At 38.8% G+C, this 17,448-nt stretch overlaps 2 protein-coding genes across 19 annotated transcripts in view; one reads left to right on the forward strand and one right to left on the reverse strand.

The window, feature by feature from the left end:
* Positions 1-1,628: 1,628 nt before the first annotated feature.
* IKBIP (IKBKB interacting protein) lies at positions 1,629-10,988 on the reverse strand. Of its 7 annotated transcripts, none has more exons than XM_074870820.1 (5): positions 10,831-10,940; positions 10,016-10,202; positions 8,930-9,126; positions 7,177-7,294; positions 3,857-6,230 (listed from the first exon to the last, which is right to left on the reverse strand). In XM_074870820.1, the coding sequence occupies exons 2-5, from the start codon at positions 10,040-10,042 to the stop codon at positions 5,412-5,414; spliced, it is 1,161 nt and encodes a 386-aa protein (XP_074726921.1). In that variant the 5' UTR covers positions 10,043-10,202; positions 10,831-10,940; the 3' UTR covers positions 3,857-5,411. The 7 variants fall into 7 exon arrangements, with proteins under 7 accessions (XP_074726926.1, XP_074726921.1, XP_074726922.1 ...); XM_074870821.1 differs by having other exon boundaries at positions 10,016-10,117; positions 10,831-10,930; XM_074870825.1 differs by lacking the exons at positions 3,857-6,230; positions 10,831-10,940 and adding an exon at positions 1,629-2,689 and having other exon boundaries at positions 10,016-10,718.
* Positions 10,961-17,448, forward strand: part of APAF1 (apoptotic peptidase activating factor 1) — a 39,643-nt gene continuing 33,155 nt past the window's right edge. For 8 of the 12 annotated variants that reach the window (XR_012629235.1, XR_012629237.1, XR_012629238.1 and 5 more), the window contains exons 1-5: positions 10,989-11,190; positions 14,126-14,267; positions 14,548-14,737; positions 15,995-16,192; positions 17,207-17,390. Coding sequence is in view for 9 of the 12 variants with exons in the window: in XM_074870809.1 (XP_074726910.1) it covers positions 14,130-14,267; positions 14,548-14,737; positions 15,995-16,192; positions 17,207-17,390 (710 nt within the window). In the remaining 3 variants the exon portion in view is untranslated. Of the gene's footprint in view, positions 11,191-11,234; positions 11,815-11,845; positions 12,171-13,510; positions 13,617-14,125; positions 14,268-14,547; positions 14,738-15,994; positions 16,193-17,206; positions 17,391-17,448 lie in introns of those variants that run through there. The other 4 variants (XM_074870807.1, XM_074870808.1, XM_074870806.1 and 1 more) reach the window with 4 other exon arrangements.

The raw sequence follows: 17,448 nt of genomic DNA on the forward strand, positions 1-17,448 counted from the left end.
TCTCTGGATTTTTACTGGCTAGTGACCACAAATGATTCATTCATAAAGTTGAAAACAAAATAAGTAAAATTACTATAGCCCATGATGCAATTAATCCACTGTTCCCTGCATCATATGGGCCATAGTGAAAGATATATAGGACAGATTTCTCACACTGCTATTGTGCCAAGTGCTCTCCTTGATGGGACTAACATGAGCTTGCACACACATAGAACCACCCCAGGATTGGTGGATTCAGTGAATATCAAGCTTTAATATACAAATGAGATATATTTATGTAAACCCCAAACTCTTATGGTGTACGTGCATGTATATTTTTTTTTTCCAGGTATGATACACAATGCATGCTTTAGCATGGCTGATCATTCCGGATGTTCTTTAATTTTTCTTTTTCAAATGCCATTTGGTTGTTGTCGTCAGGGTCTTGCTTAAGAATTGTGTGAAAGAGCAAAGGGACACTGATTGGTAAATAGTATCTGTGGCCACTTTCTAGGAAACCTTGTCTTTTGACAGATTTATCCTTGTGGTCTGTCAGGTGGACTGGAAAGGGATAAAAGAAAATTGGAAGTAGGAATGAGCCTATACCAAAAAAGAGGAAAACTTGATGAAATGAAGCATTTGAGATTGACTGAGGGCAATAAAGCAAGCAAGGTACAGAAGACCAGTAACATGAAGCAGGCCAAAAGACGTGGAATGCTGAATGAGGAGGAGAGTAGTGGGGGAGAGGAATGGTTATATCTTCCATACAATCAAGAGTCTAGTAGCTGCAAGGTGTTCAGGTATGACCAACTAAACAATTGAGAAGTTATAAAGGCCTTACTGTATGCTTGTACTTCTTGATATAATTTCATTTATAGGGATTTTCTGAATTGTTGCATCTCTCCTAATTGTTTTTATAGTAATTTTTATTCCTATTTAATGTATTTTTTCTCCTTTCCTCTGCTAAACCCATTCCCATTATCTTGTTACTTCAGTCTATCGCCTACCACATTTTCAAATGCCTCAGATCTTGTTAAACTCTTGCTCTTCACCACAGAAATACTGCCAGTGGCTCGTATCAGTCTAACCTTTTGGGACCTAAGTAGCTTCTCTTTGCTAATTCTGCTGCTTACTATAGTATTTCACAGGCTAAGGAACAATGAATGAGTAACACTGTTCGGATTTCTGAACAGATACCATGCACTGGCAGAAAGCCATCAGTAGGGGGGTCAGGTCTTCAAAGCACTGTCCTCATACAGAGTTCTGTGTTTTAAAGGCATAACAGTGCTGTACAGTAATTATGATTTACAATTATAAAGCCTCACACAAAACCTTATGCAAATTATTCCATCTAAATGTGTGACAAACTTTGCAAGGCATCAGCAATATTTCTGGGCATTGCTTGCTTCACTGCATTTACCTCTTTAAATATTATTTAAAAAAAAGTGCTATAGTTTACAAAAATCAGAGTGAATATATTGAGACAAAAATTAAATTGCTGCTGCAGTTTGACAAACTCTTAACTCTTTCTGGAAACCACAATTTTATTCCTTCCTTTGGAGCAGGAAAGGAAAGCTGAAGATGAGTCTTGGGTCCTGCTTTCTTCACGAAAAAGAAATGTTTCTTTCTTTCTAAAGGCAAGAACAACATTTTATACTTTAACACTGTTTTATTGTACAAAACAAGCAATTTATTAAATATAGCATCTGTCATCCTTCAGAAAGATAAATACATGCACAGAGACATGGGTTTTTTTCTTACATTATACCTTGTCCCTTCAAATCAGTATGAATTTTTTCTGTCCTTTTCAAAGGAAGAGGACAAATCACTAGTTAAGTTTTGGTGTGCTTCTAAATGAAGCCTTTAAATACGGTCTTTCTTCTTAGTACTACACATGATAGAGTTAACACTCCTCAAACACTACTATTCTTTAGGCAGTGGCATTTCACCGTGATCAATTCATGTCTGAAATCTTGGTTACTTCATCTTTCATATCTTTGATCTCAGTTTGAACTCTTGTTAGATTGGAAAATTTCTCATTCAGTAAAGCAATTTCCTTCTCCCGTCGTAATACGTCCTCCACTAATCTTCCTATTCTCAGTGTTAGGTCGTTTATTAATGGCTCCAGGATGGCAAAATCCTTTTTAAGTTTGTACATCTTGGGTTTTAAATCATTTGCAAATGTAACAGTCTTGAGAACTTTTGCTCTGTCACCTTCGAGATTTAAAAATCTATCCGAATGCTTGTTAAAGTCACTCCTTAACTCAGATAATGCTGTCTTAATTTGCTCAATTTTTCTTCCGTTACTGGATGCCAAGTTTTGTAGTTCTGTACTTCGGTCAATGCTACTGGTAAGTAGGTCACCTATATTTTTTACTGTCATCTTCTCACCTTTTTCTACTTTATCTTCTAGTGTTTGCAGAGAATTTGTCAACGCAGTCATATCTGAGACTAGGCCTGAAATGCGCCTTATGTCAGTTTTTACTGTCACAATCGTCAAAGTTATGTTTTTTGCTACAGAAGCTGCATTCTGTTCAACACTTGAAACTGCATGAAAAAGAGTTGTCAAATTCTTCTGCAGTTGTTCTTGTTTTTTAATTATGCTGCTAGACCATATTTTCATTGTATAAATATCTTCCTGCAAATGTTTAATGTGAGAAATTATTTGAAGATCTTCCAGCTGTTCCATTACGTTCCAAGTCTTTTCACACTAGAGGGATGCAAATAAAAATATTTGACAAAATTTCTAGTTTAATAACTCGTATCAAAATTAAAGCTCTAAACTAATGAAATATCTTACTATTCTGATACTAAAATTGAGTGCAAACCCTGTCTTTAGGAAATAAACTTCTGTTGCAACAGAAACAAAAATTTCATTTTTTTTCCTTTCAGTATACATAGCAAATTCAAGTGTTACTGCTTCTTCTATTATAACAAAAGTTACAGGAAGGTGCTATATGACTTTCCAGCATGAATTCTGAAAACACAAGTAATCAAATGCAATCTTCTGATTTAGAGAAATGTTTGTATTAAGCCTAAAACCTGTGTGATCTGGAAAGACACATGTAGAAAGATATTCAGTAACATTTTAAAAAGATGCCTACTTTAAAATTCTCTTATTCAGAAATCATGGATCATATTTAACTGAGGTGTTTTTATTTTGGTAATCATATCTATTCAACGGAATAAAAAACCAAAGGAATTAGGCATGGTTCCCTTTTGTTTAAATAGCTACCAAACTACTTTACAGGAAAAACATGACTTAAAACAGCCTGCCTCTAGAAAAGCTATGTTAATGAGGGAACATGCATGCTACTGTTGGGATTCTGGGCTGAATTTGCTAGTTCACTTTTTTCTGCTTTTTTCAACAATTTGTTCTTGGTTTTCAAATTTGAGAGGAAGAAAGGAAAATACCCAAGTGATACTATCCTGTTCAATCCCTAACAAGTCAGTGTAGAACTTGGAAAGAAACAGAAAAGCTGAATATTCTAAGAGACTATAATTAGTTCCACACTAATCCTTTTCTTGATACTAGTAGTAAAAATATCACCAAAGAAACAAATATTTTAAACTTTTTGATAGTGTTGGTCATTCCTCAGTAGCACGAACTGTTTGCTTAGAAACAAAATACCAAAATTTAGGCTGTGGACAGTCATGCTGGTTTCCTACTTACTGTTCTTTAAGGATGAGGATTTCCTGTTCAATCTCGTGTACATTCAGCTTTCAACATTAAATTGGGGAGCATGCCACTGGTCATTTAGCCACCTTTCCCCAAAAATGTATAAAGTAGACACATGGGAACACACTTGTGAAAAGTATTTACAAAACATTTCCATATAGAATAGTATTTCTTAATGGAACACTGAACATTAAAGTATTTATTCCATACCCTTTCCAGAAGAGCAATTTATTTTGAATTAGATTATGTACCAGGACAGGGCAATCCACTACATTTTATTGAGTATGACTGTAAAGAGATACAAATCTATATATATAAGTAATAAATTTATGAAACTGTTAAGACTATAACATTGAGAAATGCTGGTTTAATAGTCTCTTGAATGGGCAGCATTAACTGTAGTGAAGATTTCAGTAGAGTTCTACATAAATTAATGTACAAAACCAGAATAATTTAACTTAAGCCTGATTAAGTCATAAATGTTGTGGGTTCACACTGTCTACTAAGCAATCTCCTTTGCTGAGTTTAGAAATCAGGAATTGGAAATTATCAAGACAAATCTGTAGACACAAATTTATAGTGGTCCCAAGATCCAGATTTCAGTGAACAACTACAGGCCTACTAGGTAGTATTACATCCCATATAAGTAGATCTATTAGACTTATGGATAAATTACATATTCCCTGCCCCCAAGTACATAACTCCATGGCTTTCAGTAATTGCTTTTGCAGCTCTTTGGGAAACAATGTCAGTGACACTGTTTTTTTCCCTTTGTAATGCAAAGCAATACCAGACATGTCATGTAATGCTTAACTGAAAACATTCTACATAAGAAAAGGTTAAACTTGTTTCTAACAGCACCAAAACAAAACCACAAAAAAACCCCAACCCCAAACTAATACAATGACTGATGACACCAAACTTGCAAATTAAATGACAGAAGCAGCAGCTAACAGGAATATGTTAATAAGAACTTCAGTCTATATGTAGGTCCAATGGCTTCATTGGCAGAACAAAACTACGGCAGTGATTTTAAGAAGTTTGAAAGGGCTGGCAATGAGGTCTAAGGTGGCTATTCACATGGGATCAAAGAAATAAAAGATAACACCAACTGCTACATAATCCCTTGCTTACAAATATCAGTACAAGAGCAGGTTGTCAGTAAAGGGTACTTTACTAGTGTTTTCTGCAATGCTGTTATATCTAAGCTTCAGCTGTTAAAAATGTACTTAGTGCTTTCCTGCACATAAAATATGTAGATTCCGGTAACAACTCTGACATTGAGAAGTCTGTACTGTAAGTACAAAAACATTATGGTATATAATACATTAAAAGTGAGGTACATGTATATCTGCCTAGAGATAAGAACTTAATTGTTCATTGTGTTACAATTTCATGGAATATAATACAAAAAGTAACAATATAAAAAACTACATAGTGAAAACCAAATATAAATTGTAATCTGATGTCTCTGGTTTTGAATTTTTTTCCTTAAATCTCAATACTTTGCTTCAAATTACTTCTTAATAAAAATGAACTTTTAATAAATAAGGTGAAAATAATCCTTAATTTAAGAAAATACTCTTTTCCTCATTTAAAACAGTATTTCTTGCTCTCTAGTTTGCCTTTCAGTCTGATCCAATGCCTATTTAAATTAATGACAATATTTCAGCTATCCTTAACATATGTTGGAATCCCATTATTTATAATAAATTAACAGGCTCTTTCATCAATGAAAACCCTATGTCCAAATTCACTTATCCCCATTCTGGTCATTTTCTAAGTTACAGCTTGCTTTTGCTTTTGAAGATACTTTTATGTCATGCACTACTTCTTCTAAAACCACTATTTCATTTTGCATTTTCAGTATGTTGTCATTGTACTGCATGCCTTCAAGAACCTTTTGCATCGCCACTGTATGGGAAACAGTTTTCAACATACGATTTTCAACAGTATATAGCTGTGTTGTCAAGTCCTCGATCTTTTTCTCCATACTTAGCAATTCACTTGATAATCTAAGAATAGAGTGAATAGCATTTTCAATTGCTGGCAAATGGGTCTTGCACTCCTCAATTTTAGGTTCATAGTTCACAAGTTTCTGATTCAGGTCTGTGTCCTTGGCTACCAGACTATTCTGTTGTTGTTCTAGCTTTTCAACTGCCTTTGCATGCAAGTCCAACTTATGTTCAACTCTAGAGAATTCATCATCTTCTTGCCTTTTTAGTGTTTTGATATTTCTGGCTGTACTGTCTTCTGAATCTCTTACTCTCTCTGAAAGGGATTTAATTCTTTGGTCAAATTCATTAATTTGGGAAGTAACTTCTGTATGTATGAACTTTGCTTCAGATTTTAAACCACTAGTGTTTGTGTTCATTTCATCCAAGCTTCTTCTCCAGGAATTTGTAACATTTTGGAACTTCTCATTAATGCTCTGCATCTTTATAGAGAGAGTCTGTTGATTGTTCTGAATATCATTTATGATGTTATGAAGATAAGGTATTTCCTGCTCAAACTCCGTCATCACAGAGATGGATGAGGCAGCTTCTCGTAGGATACTTTCAGAAGACTCAAGCTGCATTTATAACACAAAACAATATCCATGTCTACTTAACGAAAGTAAGAACAGAAAACCATCTGCATTTATTTAACAGAGAATAAAGTCCCTTAGAAGCCACTTTACTTGTTAAAAAGCTCCTATAAGATTTGTTTTCATAATTCATCTTTAAAATACTGTTGATTAACCTAGCATGAAAAAGTCACAGAAAAGGTTATGTTTGTTGTTGAATTTCTATAGCATATATGCCATTTTCTTTGTTGTCAATCCCTTATTTGCCATGGTGATTTTTTGGTTTGTTTTTTTTGAGGGAGTTTTTTGTAAAATATATCACACTACATAAATCCCATGCAACATTTTGCAATATAAAGTGTAGTACATAAGCATCCAAATTACATCATGTATAAATGACATCATTATGAGATCAGTGCTAAAACATCATCACTGGCATAAACCATGCTCTAATCCTAATCCCATCATTATCTGTAAAATATAGAGGATAATTTGGCAGCCAGCTCAGGCTTTCTACTTGTTAATGACACACGTAGATAAAATAAAATAGCAATGAAAAAATAAAACTATCCCTTTATTAGGCCTTTCATATCATTAGAACAGGTCTACTACATAAATGCCTGTAAATTTTCTGCAAATCAATGTACATTAGAATTATACACAGAACAGTACTGGTAGAATGACGTATGTGCATAAATGTAAGTTTTCAAAAATAGCTTAGTGTCTAAAAAATAATACCGAGATACAACCACTATATTCACATATTTGAACAATGGTATGGATTGACACGTTTAGTCACACAAAATATTCTCCAAAGGCCTATTCACAGGCAAGTAAAATACATTATGAGAATTTATTTTAAAACAGTCAGTTAAATTTAACTAAATGACAACAAAGTAAAACAATGGCAAATGTCCCCCAGAGGTTATCCAATTAAGATGTTAATGATTACCTTTTCAGAAATTAAGTTAATTTTATTTTCCACATCCAGGAATTTTTCAGCTTTTTGCTGTAAGAAATTGTACTTTTCTTCCATATCAGCAAATTGACCTGACTGCTGAAATAGGAACCTGCAAATTGCAAGTAAATAAATAGTAAACATAACTATATAATTAGCACATATTAAGTGTTCCAGGACCTGACTCACAGCAATCTGTTACTGCAGAGATTTGTGTTCACAGAATTTGCTAATCAATATGTGAGAGAAAAAAAATCAGAATTTAATGAAGTTGAACTGTCTTTCATATTGGAGTTACCATCCAATAGAGGTAGAAAAATAAGGGAACATCCATAAACGTGCTTCATTTTTACACTGTATGCTATTCAAACAGGAAAAATGTCTGATAAGACTGCTGACAGAGGGGCTGTTACATGCTCATAATGCATTGCCTCAATGTATTTTGCTGATAATGTATTATTTAATCAGTGGAAATAAACCGCAAAAAAATAATTTGGAACTTTCTTGCTAAGTATCATAAAATCGTACATAGAAACCTCTGGATTTAGAAAGGCTGGTTAACTCTAACATTGTTTAATTGTAACCATCCAGGAACATATGGTTCAAAGCTTGTATAGCTACTGTTATGATGATGCTAGCTTTGAACAGATTAATAGAGTTCTCAGTCCTGTACTTTACATACATTCTAGATTCATTTACCGTGAGCTTGAGAGTTTTCTGAACTGTAAGTGCTGTCCAGTTAAAAAGAAAATGAGACAACCAAGCAAAAAAACCTGATTTTTGCTGGGTGTTTATTAATCCCAAAACAAGGCTTGTTGTAGACTATGCAGGGGTCCTCTCAGTAGTAAGAACAATTTTATCTAGAACAACAGAGTTTATTTAAAATATTTGTGCTTTCATAAATTGACATTAAACACATTGAATAGCAATTAGAAGTTTCAAAAGATCTACAATACTCTATACAGATTAAGCTTGGCAAGAAAAGCTAAAATGCTAGCTATAGATGATAAATGCAAACCAGACATAAACATATATAAAACAGTAAGCAGAAGCATCACTAATTATTTTATTCTACTATGTCATTCTGTTTCTCAAAGATTTATATAATGAAATCTGGGTGATGTTAAAATAAAAACAAATTTTACCTTAATTTTCAGATTGATACCTAGAGCGTAAAAATCTGGACTAACTTCTTGCACTGGAGTTCTCAGTATCTCATTGTATCATTTCTGCATGAAGCTCAAAGTTTCTGGTGAAACTAAGGTAGTGATGCTGCTGAGATGTTCTAAAACATCTTTTACAAAGCTATTTGACCTTTACTTGAAGACTCCATCTGATAAACAATTTACCACACTGCTGAGATTATTTACAGAAAACTCTACTTCACTTCTACCGCTGAATTATTTATAATCTGCCAAATGAGCCTTGTTGTACTTACTGTCAGATTAAGTTGCTCTTCACAGTTAGATGTAGTCCCCAAAGCAGGTATTTACAATTCATGAGCATGGCACCTTTCACACTTTCAACATGATAGAACAGATCAAACTTCTATAATCCCTTACTGTATACCAATGTTTCCACACTTGTGAATACTGCCATTCTTTTCATGATCCTTCTAGCTTTAACAAGTTTCTATAGTCACTTAACCCAAACACTATGTTCAAATGTAACTAACATATTGCCCGTGACTGAATACAGTACTGAGTACAAAAGAAAGTATTAAAATCCATTTTGTAGGGTTACCTACCAGATCAGCACCAGACAAACAGCAAGGAAAATTATGCTGAAGCTCGTTCGTGAGTCCATCCAAAAGGAACTCCAATTATGGCTGGTCCTGGGACTTGCCAGCTTCCCACAGTTACTGTGCTTCTCAACCTTTTGAGAACCTTTATTGGTCTTGAACGAAGAAATACCTTTTTTCCTCTGCTTAACTTCAGACATTTTCTGTTTTTAAAAAGCGGAAGCAAAAGAGAGAGCTAGGGAAAAAAAACAACGAAAAGGACTAGTTCCTTCTAAACATCCTCAAATACAACCTTTTACCCTTTAGTTACAAATATACCTCCAAAAATGTTTACATTTTCTAGTTATGTAAACCTTTGTAAAGCATCACAATACTTTCATAAGTCACTGAAAATTTGTTTTCTATATTATAGAGCACTGCTTTCCAATTTTATTAAACTGACTTTTCAAACTTTAACTAATTTCACCTTTCTAGAAATATTTCATCTGTTGTACAATCAGCCATTTTGAAGATATATTCAAAATCAGAGGGACTGAAAGCATATTTCTTTTTATAGTCGATTACTGTCACAATTTAATCAATTTCACTATCCTGTTTTACTTGTAGATTTTTTTTAAAATTACCTACTCCACATTAGAGGCAAATTAAGTTTCTCATTTTTAAAAATGGGATTGCAAATCAAGCTTTAATTTAGAAATAGTTCTGTTGCAATGATTTCATGTCATCTGTAAAACCAGAGACATCAGTTAATAGAAAGTCATTAATAGAAAAATAAAGATTAATGAAATCATGCATCTAGATAAAAGAGAAGCTACAATTTTGTCTTTGCTAAAATTAAGGTCTGAATAGACTCAAGCAACATGAATCTCCAGTTTTGAAAAGTAAAAGAGCTCCTAGTCTAACCAACCAGGTGGAAGTACAGAGTGGAATTTTTAAGCCTAAAATTTTCCACCATGCTGCTCAAAATAGACTAGATCCTTAGTGGATTTGGCTTAGCACAATTTAGGACAAAAATGTTTTGCTTCTTTCTGAATCATTCTGCAGTATTGCCACATATCAAAATATAAATATTTAAATATTAGAGATACTTACATAGTCAGATAAAGGCGTAAAACGCATTGTTTAAAATCCCAATTTGTTACCAGAGCACGAATCTTAGAGCTGTTTGTGAGTGCCAGTACTGGGAAGCATGCCCTGAGTTTGAGGTATGTAGGAAAAAAACCACCTCTTGCTCTCAAGAAAAACAGCAAAAATGCGAATTTTGTAACTTTTAAAGCACCTTTGGGATTGAAGGCATGTATTATGAAATTAAAATTAAAAAAAAAAAAAAAAAGAGACACCTCTTTTAGGTCTCTCTTTTATGAGTTAGGAAAATAGTTTAATACAGGAACAACTCAGCTTTAGAAGGACAACTTCAGCCCCGTGCGGTCCAGAGGAACGACCGCGGCTCCCCACAGAGACCTTCCCGAGCCCCCCCTACACAGCCCGGCCGCCGCCCCAGCCCTGCCTGCGCTCGGCCCGGGGCAAAGCCACCGACTGCTCCCTCCCCTCCGGGGCACCTCCACAGCCCCTCCACCTCCGGGGCTCCCGGGACACCCCCAGCCCAGGAGCCGCCCCGCCCGCCCCCGGGGCAGGCCTGCGGGACACCACCCAACCCCAGCGCCGCCCTTCCTCGCGCGGCCCCGTCGCTCCAGCGGCCGCCCGCAGCGCCACCGACCCCCCAGCGCTTGGGGCCGCCTTCCCCCCTCCCTCGGCGGCCGGGCACCCCCTCCGGCCACTGCCACGCTCCTGCGCCGCGGCACCCTCCGTAGCCCCGGCGCTTCTCCCGGCCTCAGCTGCAAGGCGGGGGCGGCGGGGAGGGCCCGTCCTGCCCCGCCGTGACCACGTTTGCGCGCCCAGAGCCCCACCTGCGGCCCGGCCCAGCGCCTGCCGCCTTGCCCGTGCAGCCGCCGCCGCTCCCTCAGCCCGCGGCGCGCCACGTCAGTCGCGCGGCCGCTGCCGCCGCTCCGCCGAGCGGGCCCGGTACGCGCAGGCGAAGCTCCGCGGCTCTGCGCCGGCGCGTGGAGCGCGGGGCTTTGTTGGGCGCGGGGCCGGGCCGCTGCCGGCCGCCGGAGGGGCAGCGGGCCGGGCCGGCCCTTCCCCCGCCCCCGCGCCCGGAAGGAGGAAGCGCTCGCGGCTCTGCGTCGCTCGCCCGCTGGCGACTCCTCCTCAGGGCCAGGCGAGAACTTGTTGCCGGCGGCTCCCGAGGGCCCGGCGCTGCCCGGCAGGTGAGCGGCGGTGGCGGAGGGGGAGGCAGGGTCGGGACGGGACGAGGAAGGGCCGTGGCTGGGCGGTTTTGCCGCGGTGCCCCTGAGGTGAACACCGGCCCCTGGCTCCGGAGCTGCCTGCCGCGGAGGCGGCTCGTCCCCCCCGCCTTGGGGCGGGGAGTTGCGGAGGTGGCCGGGCAGAGCCCCCCGGCCCGGCGGGGGTGGGCCGGCGGCGGACCGCCCCTCTGAGCGCTCCGCTTTCTGTTTCGTTCTCCCTCCGGCTGGTAACGGCGGCTCCGGTGAGGCGTGTCTGGGTGTGAGGTCACCCTTTGTTTTGCGTGTTTGTGGGGTGCTGTCTTCTTGTATTTGCTTCACGTGTGGATTGATGATTTTATTATTTTTTTTTTTTAACCTGGACGTTTTTCGACTGGGGAGCTTACAAGTCCCCTTTCCTAAACAGTGCGGTGGGGTAAAGGTAGGGTGAAAGACTTTCCTAACCACATACTTTGCAGTGACAATAGGAAATTCCGTCAGGACAGCAGAAGAGGCACTCCATCGTGGGTTTATCCACAGGCAGTTGTACTGCATCTGCCCGGCTGCTGAAGGAGGGAGTGAAGGAAAAGGTGTGAATGCTTCTGCACAGAGGTGCGTAGTTGCTCCGTGGAGGGGCTTGCAACTGCCTACGGACCCTTCCGTCGATCAGCAGGAGTGTGATTGGAGAGATCATTTGGGACTCTCAGGGACAGTTGATCAGTACTGGAAAACGTTTACGTAGTAGACAATAGTTTTCACCTTCTATTGTCTTCAGGCAATTTTTTTTTTTAATGACATACAGGAAGAACGCAAGTTTCTAGTTGCATATCAGGTGCTGACAATGGAAGGTATAGCTCAGTCGTTGGCAGTGCTGGGTGCTCCATCTTTACGTCATGTGTCAAGATCCAAATGTGGTTGTATCAAGTCCTGAACTTGGAGACAACATCGAGTTTATCTCATGGGATTTGGTACGCAGGGATTTTATTTTCTGTTGTAGTTCTGCCCAGGGCTGTCAGCCATGAGACCAGTTCTCTTTTTCATCCTGTTGTCCCAATCACATGATCCAAGGACTTAAAAATTTTGAGGGATGTATTGGGCGGGGAGGAGACCTTTTCGTAGAGACATTTAGCAAGTTCTTAGTAAATGAGAAGCTTGCACAGACTGTGATTCTTTAGTTCTGCAACTGTTCATAAACATAAATTCATAGAAATGAGGAAAAGCACTGGGATCTTTTTGTTTTTTTCAAGAATTAGCAGTACATACATGCTTTTTTAATGAAACCTTCCATTCATGTAGTGAGCACAAAAGTTTTACTATGAGTCTAGTTGTTAAAGGTTGAAATTCTTTTTATGTGTGCTTTATATGCCTCCAAGTGGAGCTGAGAAATACTGTGGTCAGATTGATTGTAATAATGCTTAGCTGGATGTTTTTATTAAACATAACAGCCTATGACATCTAAACAATATTTCAAGAATACTGTTCATATTCACAGTAGCTAGTGAACTATTAGAACTTAACTATTGTTGTGTTTTGAGCCCAGAGGGCAACTGATCACCACACAGCCTATCGCTCACCCCTCCCCCTCAGGAATGGGAATGAGGAAGTAAAGTAAAAGGCTCGGGAATAGAGATAAGGACAGAGAGGGATGACTCACCCATTACAGGTCATGGACAAAAGACAGACTCATTAGAGGAAGAAAAAGAGCATCAATTTAATTCAAACACTAACAACAACACTTAACAACAGAGTACAACAGCAAGAAGTATAACCACATCTTAAAAACACCTTCCCCTTCCCCCCACCCCTCTCTTATTCCTGGGCTCAACTCTGCTCCCGATTTCTCTACCTCCTCCTCCTGAGCGGCAGGGGGGTGGGGGGTGCAGTGAGTCCCACTGCTCCTTCCTCCTCAGGGGAGGAGGACTTGCACTCTTCCTCTGCTCCAGTGTGGTGTCCCTCTCATGGGAGACAGTCCTCCACAAACTTTCTCTGACATGAGTTCTTCCCACAGGCTGCAAACTCTTCCCAGGCTGCTCCAGCATGGGTCCTTCCCACGTATTGCAGTCCTCCCAGCACCAAACTACAACACTGGGGGCTTCCCACAGAGTCCTGGTCTTCTTCAGGTGCAGCCACCTGCTCTGGCGTGGGGACCTCCATGGGCTGCAGGTGGACATCTGCTCCACTGCTGACCTCAATGTGTGGCAGGGGCACAGCCTGCCCTCTCACCATGGGCTGCAGGGGAGTCTCTGCTCCGGTGCACCTCTCCTCTTCCTCCTCCTCCTTTCTTTCACTGACTTTGGTGTTTTCATAGGTGTCTTCTTCACAACTCCTCCTCCTCCTCCCAGGTTCCCCTTCGTAAATACATTTATCACAGAGGTAAAGCCACTGTTGCTAATTGGCTCAGCCTTGACACAGAGGTGGGTCTGACTTGGAGCCGGGGGAGCTTTGAGAAGCTTCTCACAGCTCTCTCCCGCTACCAAAAACCCTGCCACACACACAGACCCAACACAACTATTAATATGCCTTTTTTTACTCTGATAAAAAGAAATATTAATTTCCCCAGTATTTTCTTGATGCTACTGTGCTGTCCAGCTAAGCTAGACTAGTGTATAAACATATGTATATATATACATATGTTTATATATATATAAACAGTGTAATTAAATTCATATAACAGTAGTATGAAAGTCTCTTTATCAAGACAGAAGTAAAAGATCAACTTAATTTTTTAGCTTTCTGCAGTTTGTAGTATGAGCTTGTCTGAAGATTCACCATATTTTCCCCTAATGCAGCTGCTCTGCCACTTTTTCTGACTTTAAAACCACAATTCATAAGCTATTTTAAAACTTCTCTCCTTGTACTTTTAAGTTATATTCTGGTTCTGACTTGACGGGTTTTGTTTTCCCCCCTCTTTTTCATACTGAAGAAATATGGATGTCAAGAGTAGAAATTATTTACTTATGCATCGCCAGGCATTGGAAAAAGACATCAAGACCTCTTATATTATGGATCGTATGATTTCTGATGAAGTACTAACGTTACAGGAGGAGGAGAGAGTGAAACAACAGGTAGAATAATCTGACTGTTACTTAACTTCCTAGTCTACTCACATGTTTTATCATCCTTTTTAAAAAGCGATTTCTGTCTATCCTTCCTGAATTCAACAAATTCTTTAGTGTATGCCTACCATGCAGTTTTTATTGCACTTCATAAGAGTGAGTTGGTGGCTTGGTCAAGTTGAAGGCTATTTCTGTACCTATAAACAGTCTATAATTGACAGAGTGATAGATTAGGTGATTTCTAAGGTCTTTCAGTTTTGTATAACATGTCTTTTAATGTTTTCTCTAGAATACACAGAAGGAGCGAGCAGCTATGCTAATAAACATTATTCTTACAAAAGATAATAATTCATACAGATCCTTTTATAATGCACTGCTCCATGAAGGGTACAGAGATCTTGCTGCACTTCTTCAGGACGGCATCCCTGCCATCTCCTCTGGTAACAGAAAGAGTTCAATGGATGGAATGACTTCATACGGTCAGTGTAACTACAGCAATCCCTGTGCTTGAAAGTAAAGAAAAGTTGCCTTTTTTATTCCTTGATAAGTGACTATCTGTAATACCTGTTCCAGTGAAGAAGGACTAGTTGGTGCATTCACTTGTTTTGGTGGTGTAGTAGTCAGTATTTCTGTATTTCATATATTTAATATGATAGGAGAGTTGCAACAGTTAGAACTTTTGTAGGTCATCTTGAAAATGTTCATATTAAGTAGTGTTTATTTTAAAAGACAGGAAACCTGAAGCTCTCACAGTTTAGAGAAAACTGTAACATTTTTGTTGTACATGAAAGACTTTTATTTCCGTATATGTTAAAGAAGTTGAATCTCGCGTAAAAAGTTGTAGCCTCCAAAATTCTGACGTGTATCTTAAAGAGTAATCTCTAATCACGCAGTCTACCTTCCAATATTCAATCGAGTTATTAGGTTGCTTAATTCTCTCCACCAGGTCTTTTAGTTACTCTACATAAGTTCATAACTTTTACCTACATTGTCATCAGTATCATCTTTGACATGAAATGAATTGATAGTTTCTGATGGGAAGAACCTTCTAACTGCATATGTCTAACTGCCATATTTACTGGCACTCTACATTTTAAGTGTCATAGGCATGTGGCGTTTTGATTACCTGAGTAAGATTTCCCAAGGCTTATCATTATAATATGGCACCACATATGGCCACTTTGTGGCCAGCAGCAACAGATAAATGCACATTTCCTTTCCTGTTATGTTTTACCTGCTCTATTGCAAGTCGTGCTATTTATCTTGGATCAAATCAAAGGAAGTCTTACTTGGACCACAATGCTGTGCTGTTAACTACAAAGTAAAAGCCTTACACAGCATGCTTTCTTTTCTGCTGCATCCATGGGGCAATAACTTCTGGGTGAGAAAGTGATTTCGTAGTTGGGTATAGTGATGTTGAGCTCCTGTGTTTGCCACAGTTTCTACTGGAGCTGTTAATTAACTTTTCACTTCTAGGGATTGATGTAACTAGCTTGCCTCATATGTAGTTATTAATTGGAACACTATTGTAGGTGGGAGGCTAGTTACCTGTTAAGTAATTTATTTCTAAAAAGCAGTATTTTTTCAGTATTTGGTGTTGTGAGTCCAGTAGTTTTTAGAGCATTTGTAGGGGACCCCACTAGTTATTTGGGGTGGGGAGCTGTTTGGTTTGATTTGAAGAGGCATCACATTTAGAAATTACTGTTTATTTTCATGTTTCTTGTTTTTAACTTTAGTTAAGACAATTCTCTGCGAAGGAGGTGTACCACAGAGACCAGTTGTGTTTGTCACTCGTCCAAAACTGGTAGATGCTATTAAACAGAAACTGTTCTGCTTGGGAAATGATCCAGGCTGGGTCACAGTTTATGGAATGGCAGGTTGTGGGAAGACTGTTTTAACAGCAGAAGCTTTAAGGGATCATCAGCTTCTCGAAGGTACTTTTAGAAAAACATCTATATTTTTATAAAAATTACTACAGGTATACGTGTATTGGACATATATGGTGAAGTATCTTATGTCATCTTGAAAGTAATTTAGGATTTAGGTTTCTAAATTTCTTAGGTGCTTCTGAAATATTTGCTTGCAGCTTACAGCTTTCGTAACAATTTAGTGCTCTAGGACCACTAAGTATTTTATTAATTTATGGGAAAAGATTCTCAATAGCTTTTCACCTTGGAATCTGCTTTGGTTTATGAGAGTAGATGCATCCCTGATAAACTTAAAGTTGTTATTTCTGTTAGTGCAAAATAATCATATCTAGTTTATATTCCTTTTGGGCATTGCTTGTTAAATCCTCAGACTCTTCTGGTTGCTATGTGAGTTTAAAAGATCTTGCTCTAACTTTTGCATATATTTTAATAATGGCAGGCATTTGTGGAGTGATTACACTAGTTTCACTTTCACTTAAAGCAGATCATAAATGAAATCATTTAATGATTTTTTTTTCCCCTGCATAGGACACTTGAAGGAGAAAGTGGGACTCAAGCATTAGAAAACATGATGTAGGGATAGAGGCTACAGCATCCTCTGCTACAGCTGACTCTCTTACATGCCTTCCTGTTTACTGTTTTGGGATAATTTTCACATCCCAAACTCTGAACTCCTGCGGTAGTACAAATGCTAAGTCAGACTAGCAGCAAGATGGATGCAGAAGGGATTGCCAAGGGACAGGCAGGAAAAGCATGTAGAGATGGGGGATGACATCATCAGTGGCAGTGTGAATTCTTTGTGGGAATTTGCCTTACAAAGCCTGTTCCTTTAAAAATAGAGAGTTGTGGTCTTGTAGAACCATCCTTTTGTGTTAATGGTAGAGTTGCAAGGTTGGCTTGCAATAGACTTTACAGTTTTATATTTTAATTGAAATTGAGTTATTGATTGCTGTTGTAAGCTGCTATTAAATATTTCTGATTTTAAATGTATAGCATGATTAATATTGCTTTTCTTGTTAGATTACTTTCCAGGAGGAGTTCACTGGATCTCTGTTGGAAAACAGGACAAAGCAGGGCTCCTAATAAAACTTCAGAATCTCTGTAGTAGATTAGAACATGACTCTGCTCTTTCACAAAGGCCACCACTTAACATTGAGGAGGCTAAAGATCGTCTTCGTTTACTGATGCTACGCAGATATCCCAGGTGATGTCAGTAAAATTAAAGACTGTTCTTTTAATTGATAAAACTTTGCAGAGTAACT

Source organism: Strix uralensis, chromosome 5 (genome assembly GCF_047716275.1).
Source record: "Strix uralensis isolate ZFMK-TIS-50842 chromosome 5, bStrUra1, whole genome shotgun sequence".
Taxonomy (NCBI): Eukaryota; Metazoa; Chordata; class Aves; order Strigiformes; family Strigidae; genus Strix; species Strix uralensis.